We start from the raw sequence: 11,380 nt of genomic DNA, 5'->3' as shown, positions 1-11,380 counted from the left end.
ATGAATAATAATAAAAAAATAAAATGCAAAAAAATGTGTTGTGTAGTGGATTGTCATAATACCTATCAAACAGGACATAAATTGTTCAGCTTTCCAAATAGAAGCTATGAAAGAGAATTAAAAGCAAAATGGATAAATAGTATTAAACGAATCAAGTATGTTTATGATTATGATTTTTAATGTAGGTACCTATTTCTTTTCAATAACTAGTACCTATAAACAATTTCTATACTTAGTAGTTAGTGTTGATGGATCACCATGGCAACCAAAAATGCATGATGTGTGCAGTGCTCATTTCGTTGGAAACATTCCATCTAAAAATCCCAACAGCCCTGCCTATATTCCAACATTATTTCCTAACACATATAAAAAGATATCAATTAATGAAATGCAGCAAAATGATAGACACAATCGCTACAGAGCTAAACAAAGAAAATGCAATACTGCCACACCATTTACTATGACAATAAATGACTCAAATTTAGAAATTAATGAAAATGTGGTATCAACTAATTGTAGCCATGATATTGGAACTCAAGTAGCTTTTGATGTTTCTGACGTCCAATGTTTTTCATTTGAATGCACTTTTGAAAGGGGTAATAATTCAGTTAGTACATTTGTTGCAAGTATTTCTAACAAAATGCTTACTAATTCAAAAAAAATATTAGTTGATAAATCATGTGGCCCTATTTCTGACAATTTAATTTCATGTCTTGATTGTCAGAAATTCCATGGATATGAATCAATTAAGCACGAGTCTTCCCTAAAAGATTTAACTGGAACATCTTTTAAAGTATTTAATCTTCTTTTATCAATGATGCCTGAATCTTCTAGTAATAGTAATTTAAATTGTAATAATAAACTACTAATTTTTCTTATAAAATTAAAGCTGGGTATAACTTTTTCAGCACTAAGTGTGCTTTTTAATGTTCATCGTACCACAATCAGTAGAATATTTTTTGATACACTCACAATTTTAGTAAGTAAAACCAGTGCATTTATATTTTGGCCAAATAAAAAAACAATCCAAGAAACTCTACCTGAAGTATTTAAAATTAATTTTCCTGAGTGTCGCTGTATTATTGATTGCACAGAATTTAAAGTTGAGCAACCACCATCAGTGGAACAAAGAGTTTATATGTATTCTAGATACAAATCATGCTATACTATAAAAATACTTGTTGGAATTACACCAAATGGTTGTATATGTTTCCTTTCAAAGAGTTATGGAGGAAGAAGCAGTGACTCTTATATCACTAATGATAGTGGATTTCTTAAGAATTTAGAACTTGGAGACATTGTTTTGGCTGACAAAGGGTTTCCAGGTATTAAAACATTATGTGATGACCAAAAGTCTATATTGGTCTATATTGGCAATGGGAGATTTACTGAGGAAGAAATAATTAATACTTATTCAGTTGCTAGTGTTCGTATACATGTAGAACGTTTGTTTGCTAGATTAAAAACTTATAAAATATTAAATAATATAAAAATTGATTTTCTACCTCATATTGATGATATTATTAAAATGTGTTGTGTTTTAACAAACTTACAATCCCCAATTATTAAGCAATAACCAATGTACTTATATTTATTATGTTATTAAAATAATTATATATCAACTTACCTATACAATTTGTATACATGAGTTTAGGTTTAATTATAATTTAAGAAATATAAATATTACATGTATAATTAATTATTAAGTATGTACATATTATTTTTTTAATGAAAGTTCTGTCAAATATGTGGAAAAATAAAACTGCTCAATTTTTGATACTGCCAAGCTTATAAAATTATTATTTCTTTCTACAGTAATCAGAAGTGGTTTAACATAATTAAAAATAAATAAGTCACATTTTGTTAAACCTGTACAAAACATTAAAAATTGACATTGTGTGTAATATGTATGTGTTGGTTTTAATGTTACCTTACCATAACTGTCATATTTCAGATAACTCAAGTTTAATTTTCCACCAGTCTCTATAGGTGTATTTGTGCATGAAATAGGGCATTTAATTTCCAAGACTCTATCAACTTTACCATTCTTTATAATTAACCCATCTGGAGAAGCACAAATCCATGGGTATTCCGTATGAATAATTAAACCACACTCAATATAATCACATTCAGTATATGTTTTTAAGTAAGATTCAATTGCAGTTTTTTCAGTCATTATACCATAACACACATTTATTGATGCTTTACCTTTAAGTACAGAATTTGACATCAAAATATTAGCAACCTTTTGGTAAGACATTCTTGTATTAATAACTTGATGAGTTTTTGTAGCTGAAATCCTTATTTTTCGTTGTTCAACCCATGTTTTTGATTCAGACTGTTTGATAGTTTGAATAAATATCTTTTTCACTTCATTGTCATTGACAACAATATTGTTTAAATAGTAATTATATTCATTTATATTTAATGGAAACTTGTAAAAATTGTTGAAATTAGAAAAGTTAATTAATTTTTGTCTAACCAAAATAAAATCTAAACTTGGTCCATGTCTGGAATATAATTCATTTATTTCTGTTTGATCTACTAACCATTTTACACAGCTTTCACATTCTCTGTCTAATTCTGTTTTAGTTTCTACACTTAGAAGTTTACTGAAGCTACATGGAATATCAAGAATATTATAGTTTGAAACTAACTCAATATGATTTACTTCTACTAGGTCATTAGTTTTAAATTTTTTTTTTGGAATAAATAATTCTGAAATTGTTTTTCCTTTTTTGTATTTTTGCTCACCAGCTTTTGAAGGTTTCCCCCATTGTTTCTCAAAATCTGTTTTAGACTTAGCATCTTCTTGATTAATATAGTGTACCAATGCAGCAATGTGTTTACACTTCTTCCCAGCACCAGCTGGACACTGACATTCTGCATTAGTAACATTTCTAGTAGAGTCCAACTTAATTTAAAATACAAAGAAAACATACAATTTAAATATAAGTAGTAACTAGTATACTAATATACATATTATAGTTTTACTCTTTTGCTTACTTCAAGTTTAACTTCATATGGTGGGTTACTAACAGATGCTTGTCTAATTACAAGTGATTTAATAAATGAAATACCATCATTAATTATTACTTCAGTGCAATTTATTACATGTCCACTGTTAGCCAAGTTCATGCCTTTTTTATTATTTTGTACAACTTCGTAAAATATGGTTTGAAAACTACAAGTTATTACGATATCTGGGTTAGATGTCATTTTTAAAAATGTTAACACTACATTAAAGCTTAATAGGTAAACTAAATTAATTAGGTATTGGCTTTCTAATGTGCAATAATTTGAATTATTTGAGTTGGCTTATTAATTATTATTTTTGTCTTTTTATCTGTTAAATATCTTATCTATTCAAAATATGATAAATAATAATAAATCATATAATAATATTAAAATGTCAACACTGATTATTGCAAATAATATTATAAATAACAACAATATTAATTTAATATTTTAATTCCTATACATTATTATAATAGCATTTATCCCTCCATTAAGTGTAACAGTTGTCTCCCAGACCGCGCTGTTTTCCATAACTTGCACAGTGTCTATACAGGCTAGTATCTTACCTAGGTAACGAAAACGAAATAAACATTGACTCATAAAAAGGAGTGCTCAATATACGTCTGTGATTGAAAATTAATATAATATTAATACATATTTGTGCACTTTTATTAATTATTGTTATTACTATACGTAATTACTTTAATTATTATTAGTTTTATATTAATTTAATTTATATAAATAATCATTTTGATTGTTTCCTTATTCTCGTTAACAAGTCATATTTTCATTGGATTCGCTTTATTTGTACTTGCCTTATTTTTAATGTATTATTTTGTATTTGTTTTTTCGTTAAATATAGGTGAACTTATGGATCTATTTTCTTTTTTTAGCATTTATATCTTCTACTGATTGTGTATGTAATATGTTTTTGTTGTTATTTAAAATCTTTCTTTTGATCAGTAAGATCAGTTTGATCTCAGCTATTGCTCCGGGGACCGGGAGTACATCTCGCAGCACTTGTACGTCATGTAGTAGGTATTGCAGTAGGTACGTACCTGCTAAGTATACTTAGTTTGGTGGCCCAGGCCCGTGCGCAGGATTTTAGAATGGGGGGTGTTTTTAAAAAAAAATGTAAAACATAGATACATCAATAATCAGCAAATAGTATTATAACATATTTATATTAATTTCTGAATAAGCCAACCATTTATATTTAAGCAACCAACTTCTTTGAAATTTGAAATTTCTTTTTTCGGAAACAGGAAATTTATAGTCTTCTGGAGGTGTCCAAATCAAATTTTGAAGTCCCGGAAACAAGTCAATAGTTTCAGTTGCAGGTTTATTCACATATAATCCTATGTCATGTTGGTGCACAATCTCTAAAAGTGACACTGATACATTTGTTTCTGGAGATGCATTTCTCGCTGGTTCAGTTGGTTGTGACTCGTTATTAAAACTATTTTCCTGTAAATAAAATGTAAAAAAAGCGGGTAAGTGAATATCGCTTTGCTGTACATTAGGGGGTGGGGTGGACCTCGGACTATGGTAGGTTAAATTTGAATGCAATGATAGGTATCATTGTATACGAAAAACGATTCTGAACGGAGATGATTTGTCAGTCTAGGATATGTTAATATATTATATTTAAATATTGTCATATATTCTATTTTGAAACAAATTCAAACATTTAAGTAAAAGTTTCAAGATCTTACGTCAAGTATTTTTTAAAAATAACAAAAATCGAAAATTATTTATTAGTAAAACGTAATTTTACACGTGTATTTTTGACTTGAATTAAAACTTTAAACACTCGTAAATTTTTTTAAATCGAATAATCCTCAAACTTTTTTATAATTATTCTAAGCTTAACTTATGGACAGCATAGTATTAAATTTTCATTTCTTAGCTTTTGATAGTAAATTATTTATAAATTTTTAACTACCAAATAGTTAAAAAATATTCATGATTTTGACGAATTTTTGTCAATATTTGAACTTCAAATGCTAATAAAAAAAAATTGTGCCTATGTATTTTTATAATTTTTGAATGAGAGTTAGAACAAGTTATGTGGACCCTTCAATTAAATTTTCAAGTAATTTGTCCCAGCTAAATTTTTAAACCACCCCCAAAGTTTAAAATTGAAGCATTATTTCGACTAGTTATGCTGTACACAGGCACAAAAAAAAAAAAAACACACATCATTGTAAAATCAATACATTCATCACTCCGTTCAGAATCTAAAATAATCAGATTAATTGAATAATAAAATTGTGCTCATAGATTTAAATAATGCATTTAATAAAATGTATTATATAAAATACTTTTACAACAATTAACAATAGATTTCAAATCACGAACGGGATGACTATTGACTATATTATGTTCTAAGGCACACGCGAAAAATAAACATACCTCTATGGCTCTATACTATAATAGTAGTCCAATTTAATTTTTAAAAATGATTTGAATTATTAGTATCGAATTAATAGTAATTATAATTAATTTTAATGTACTTACTATCTCATCATTTTCTAGCCGTGGTTTTTTGAAAAACTTTCGAATATCCATTTTGATGTTATTTCTAACGGCGTGTTTGTATAACACTATAACTAACGTCTCACTGTGAGCTTACAATCGTTGTGTATGAACTATGATTATAAACAACTTTTAAAATACCCGAAATCCGTTATCGTGTAATCTCGTGTTCCACTAATTGCGGTCGAATAAAATATTATTGTGCGACGTGTATGCTCTAATGCTCTATACTTATATTCATACATTTATTGACATTATATTTTATCGATAACGGTAACGATTACGAATGTCGATAAACAGCAAACGTGAAGACAACACTATATTATATTATTATAGTATTGTACTATTATGTTATACATTATTATTTATTACAAATAAGATTAGAAAATATGACATATACGTAATAGATCAAAAATGAAAAACACGATTTTTTCGGCCATGGGCCCCCCCCCCAAAACCCCCCCTTGTTCACGGGCCTGTGGTGGCCAACTTATTAATCTATTACAAATACTTGAATTCAATTATTAACAGTTAGGGTAACAGGAATCAATTATATATATATAAATAAATAAATGAATAAATATAAGTAAAATGGATACTTACCTTTTTATTTTTTTGCAATTTATTTACAATAATAATTCCTATTACAACACTCAATGTCTAATGATTGTTTATAGTTGAACAAATGTTTAAGGAAAACATTTGTGTGTTCTTTTTATTTAATTATTGCACTGCAAATGTTTGATAAAACTAGTCGTTAAATGTTAAATGTCTAATGATTGTTTATAGTTGAACAAATTTTTAAGGAAAACATTTGTGTGTTCTTTTTATTTAATTACTGCACAAATGTTTGATAAAAACTAATTGTTAAATATTAGATACCTAATGATTGTTTATAGATATTAAAAAGTTAAGAACTAAATATTGTTATGTCCTTTATTATTCAATTGATACACAAATGTTAGTACAACAATACTCGCTCAATTATCTATAACCAATATTTGTTAATATTTGTATAAACATTTATCGATTAATATTTGAAAATAAACCGTTAACAATTATTGGGAAAATATTTATAATGGCCAATTGTTTACTGGGAAGCTATCATCTACAATTCCACACCACACATTTATACTCCACATGACTTGAAATTTACTTTCCCTCATCCAACAAGGATTCTTGTCACTCCAATAACGAGAATTTTGATGGTTCAATATTCCGTTATTTTGGAACTTACATTCATCAGTCCATAATACTTTCTTTATAAGTGAAGGATCATCTTTCATTATAGACTGTTTAAATATAGTATTATTGTTAAATTAAGTATCAATGTAACAATGTATAAAAATATAAATAAATTTTATGAATGTTTTTAAATAAAAATTCAATGAATTTTTTTTTTTTTTATAACACATGATTACTAACCTGAAACCAAGCAATACAATTCATACGTTTATCATAATCAGTAACACGAAGATGTTGAACTATATGTATTTTATAAGGAAACATATTTTACCTTTTTAAAATTCTATGTATTGAAGTTTTCGGTATACCAAGATCTTAAGATGATTTGGATAAAGAACTATTTGAATATGCTGTAAAGTATGTAATTACATTTTCTTTGGCAGGAATATTGGTCACAATTTTCATGTTGTGACTCGTGTTTTCTGTCTGGAAAATGTCCCGTTTTTTTTAAACTATTAACTAAACGCGAGAAAATCATCCGAGAAGGTTGATTTCTGGTAGGAAATCTTTCTCTGTATAGCTACAGTGAATTTCGACTATTACCGTTACACTCATTATATAAAAAAAACCATATCAACTTTCTCGTCGTTGGTATATAATGGCATGGTAAATTATACACTAACTTTGAAAATAAAGTTGGGTAAAATAATAAACAATAAATTAAATAAAAAATAAAAAATATATATTTTATTAAAAACTATATGAATTATTATACAGAGGAAAAATGTTAACATCTGTGATTAGATAAAGTATAGGTTTCCCTAAATATAGGTAAAAATGATTTTACAATATTATCTTATACATCCAATACATCAGTCTAGTATCTGAAGTAAAATTAAACATAGTTTTAATTTTAAATAAAAATGGATAAATATCCTGAAACTTATGAAGACTACCAAGCAATGAATCCAAAAAATAGCGTTTCAGAATTGGAATTTTATAAACATGGCTATTCATTATTGTTTCAATCACTGGAAACTAAAATACAGGTAAAGTATTTCTACTCTGCTAATTAAAGTTTATAATTTTTTTTAATTTTTTTAATATTTGGTTGATAATTTTTTTTAATTGTCTTAATCATAGGAAGCACATGGTTTAAAAATTAAAAATAATATTTTACACTCGGACTTAAGTGAAGTAACTGAACTAAGTGAAAAACTTAAGGAGGACATTGGCGATTCTGTTCTAAAATTGGTAAATAATTCATATTTTAATAATTTTTACTTAAAGCTAACACACATAGAAGTAGCAGCAGTAAATATGTCTGACTGTTTTATATCCCGACAGCTGCTGCCACAACATGAGTGGGATTTAATACACTTATTATGAAATGTTTCTACAATTGTTGAAAATTTGCTTATGTATAAAACATATCTAACAAGTGACATTGAAAAAAAACTAAAATTTTAATTATTAAAACTATCGTAAACCAACTTTGAAACTAAATATTTAATTACTACAGGATGATGTGAAGAGAAAACATATGGCTTTAGAACATAAATATGATGCTATATGGATATGCATATGGAAAATGAACATCTTAAACAAAAAGTTGTGAAATTGGTAAGATAAGTTAGTTTTGAAATATTAACTTACGGGCAAGGCAAGTCTTCGCTTGTATAGTTGTAATGGACGAAAGACGTGTTTAAGAAGTCTTTGGGAATTAAATATCGATATAAAATTTAAATTTTTTCCAAAGAGCTTAGTAATTATTTTAGTTGATGATAATTTCAATTAGATATTATTTTGACATTATTCTGTGATTTTGGTAGCATTTTATCATACACGTGCGACTGTAGCCCGCGCCCCGCAGGCCGATAAGCCGATTAGTATTGAAACAGGCAACAGCCGTGTATGTTCGTTATTGTTCGGCACTTGTGCAGTTGTATTCGAAACAATTAATAATAATATAATGGCTCAAAAATTGTATAATCGTGATATATTTTTAATTATTGATGCATTTGCTGACGATAGTAGTTCTGAAATTGACGATAATATTGATATTGATGATTTTGAACTCGGTTAGTACCTACCACAGTAGCAGCTTATACATATAATATAATATTATAATATTGTTTATGATTTCCTATTGTATTATATTATATTATATTCTAATTACCTATACTTATTTATTTTTTCTATTATTTACTAAATTAGGCAAAAACCATTTTTTATAGTCGGGGCAACGAAAACTGGCCGGTGACCCCAGTGACCCGCCTACCATATACCGGCGGCTAGCCGTGGGTTCTCAAACTGCATCGCGCCGCCGAGATGTTTACACTAGGCGCACGGCATGTGTTTTTTTTTGTTACACGGTCCCTTATTCAATTCAAAATTTAGGTACCCATCTAAAACTGGCATACAACAGCTGGAGAATTGGAATGTATTATGGACGAATCGTACACGTGTATAATATAGTGTATACGGCTGTTGATTTTGTATTTTTGTGCATTATGCTATAGACATTTGTAACAGACGGTGTGTTGTACCTACGTTTTTGAAATCAGTTTTGTGAATATTTGTTTTTTTTCTTGTGTTTGAATACATTTTTGTACAAGGATCTATTAAAAATGTCTTTAAATAATAGTGATATAAGCAGCCAGGGTAAACAAATTGTTTATAGTGTTTATAAATTTTTAAAAGAACTGTCATCAAAACCGGATTTAACTGCCGATTTCTTTAAACAAGCTCAAATATGTACCGGCGAAGCTTGTGGATTGTCAGAACGCACTGTCAGACGTATTTGTTCTGAAGCAAAACATTCAGAAGAAAAACCCGATGAATCAAAGTCAGTTTTATCATTCAAATCTCCACGCAAAAGCTACAAACGTGCGAAAATTGTATCAGAGCTGGACGATTTTGATTCAGATGTCGTTAGAAGAACGGTGCACGAGTTCTACGATCGAGGTGAGTACCCAACCGCGAATTTAATATTAAATGATTTAAAACAGAAAATCAATTATTCTGGTTGCTTATGTTCGGTGCGAAATCTGTTGAGGAATTTGAAATTTTCTTATAAAAAGTGTAATGACGGCCGAAAATTTTTAATGGAGAGAAATGACATCGTTGCACTTCGATGTAAATTTCTTCGAGACATTTGTACGCTGCGCAAGGTAAAAGATGATCGCCCTATCGTTTATATTGACGAAAAATGGGTCAACCAAAACCATTCGAGGTCAATAATATGGCAAAATGAATGTAGCACTGAAGGTTTGAAAGTTCCTACGGGAAAAGAAGGTCGGCTTATCGTGTGTCACGCTGGATGTGCTCGTTACGGGTTTATTCAAGGGTCAAAACTAGTATTCTGTAGTAATACAGGAAATACCGCCGACTACCATAGTCAAATGAATGCTGAAATATTTCAAAAATGGTTTATTGAACTATTAAATAATCTTGAAGAGCCGTCTGTCATAGTAATGGACAATGTGTCATATCATTCCACGTTGGTAGAAAATTACCCAAAAAGAAATTGGAGAAAAGCTGACGTACAAAAATGGTTGACTGAAAAAAATATTGAATTTAGTCCGCTTGAAACGTTACCAGAACTTCACCAAAAAATTAAAGCCTTAATTCCACGCGAAAAGCAATATTTGCTTGACCAAATTGCTTTAGAAAATGGACACGAAGTAATACGGTTACCTCCTTATCATTGCCAGTACAATCCAATCGCCCAAGTTAAAAGTCAAGTGGCGAAAAACAACAATACGTTCAAGATGGTGGATATCGAACGTTTTACCCACGAAGCGTTAGATGCGGTAACCAAAGAGGATTGGGAGAAGTGTGGAAGACATGCCGAACAACTACAGGAGTTAGATAATCAAAAGGAAATCCTTAGAGACGCCTTAATGGAACCTATAATTTTGACGATATTGCCTGATGATAGCGATTCCAGTGATGAAGAATCAGATACAGAGGAATTATCAAGGGCTCCATATTTTCTGTAGTCATCAGCAAGGTGTATCAAACCATGTATATTAAGAGAAGAAAATTGTGCCCCATATAATTCTTCGAATGTTTCTACAAAATATACAAGTAATTTTCAGCAAAATCTATACGATTCTTACTGCTATGTGGTGATAACAGAATCCTAAAGGCTACGTGCAAACTAAGAAAATGAGAATAACACTCATCTGTAATTACACCTTTTAAGACAATTGGTCCAACATACACCAGTATAAATTTAAACTCTGTAGCCTTAAATCTAAGAATTTCATTTAACCCTCTAGGCTTTCGTGGAAAATCATTTGTAATAAATGATTTAATGGACAAAAGATGATTAGATATTTTTGTAACATCACGACTTGGTAACCGAACTGATACAGATGCATTTTTCATCATGCCTAACCAAAGCAGAATTAATTTTTTCATAAAACCTAAGCACCCTAAATGCATATAATCTAAACTTAAACATGTGACCATGTTAATATATGGTACTTCAGTTAATATAGAAACATCATTAGTGACATGATGATTATCATCAATACGATTTAAAAAGTCACTATGAGTTCTTTTACAAAAATTTGTTCCTAAAAAACATGTTGTAAAATTAATTCTTTCACCTTCAATAATGCACCTTGAA

General features: G+C 28.9%; 2 protein-coding genes across 2 annotated transcripts; both read left to right on the top strand.

Moving 5' to 3' along the window:
* LOC132924495 (uncharacterized) lies at positions 1–1,576 on the top strand. The gene is made up of 2 exons (XM_060988851.1): positions 1–155; positions 244–1,576. The coding sequence occupies exons 1-2, from the start codon at positions 1–3 to the stop codon at positions 1,574–1,576; spliced, it is 1,488 nt and encodes a 495-aa protein (XP_060844834.1).
* A 7,795-nt stretch (positions 1,577–9,371) lies between these two features.
* Positions 9,372–10,745, top strand: LOC132925840 (uncharacterized). The gene has a single exon (XM_060990201.1). It carries the CDS (start codon positions 9,372–9,374, stop codon positions 10,743–10,745), a length of 1,374 nt encoding a protein of 457 aa, XP_060846184.1.
* Positions 10,746–11,380: the final 635 nt, after the last annotated feature.

Source organism: Rhopalosiphum padi, chromosome 3 (genome assembly GCF_020882245.1).
Source record: "Rhopalosiphum padi isolate XX-2018 chromosome 3, ASM2088224v1, whole genome shotgun sequence".
Lineage (NCBI taxonomy): Eukaryota > Metazoa > Arthropoda > Insecta > Hemiptera > Aphididae > Rhopalosiphum > Rhopalosiphum padi.
Note: the sequence above shows the minus strand (reverse complement) of the source record. Positions and strands in the feature narration are given on the sequence as shown.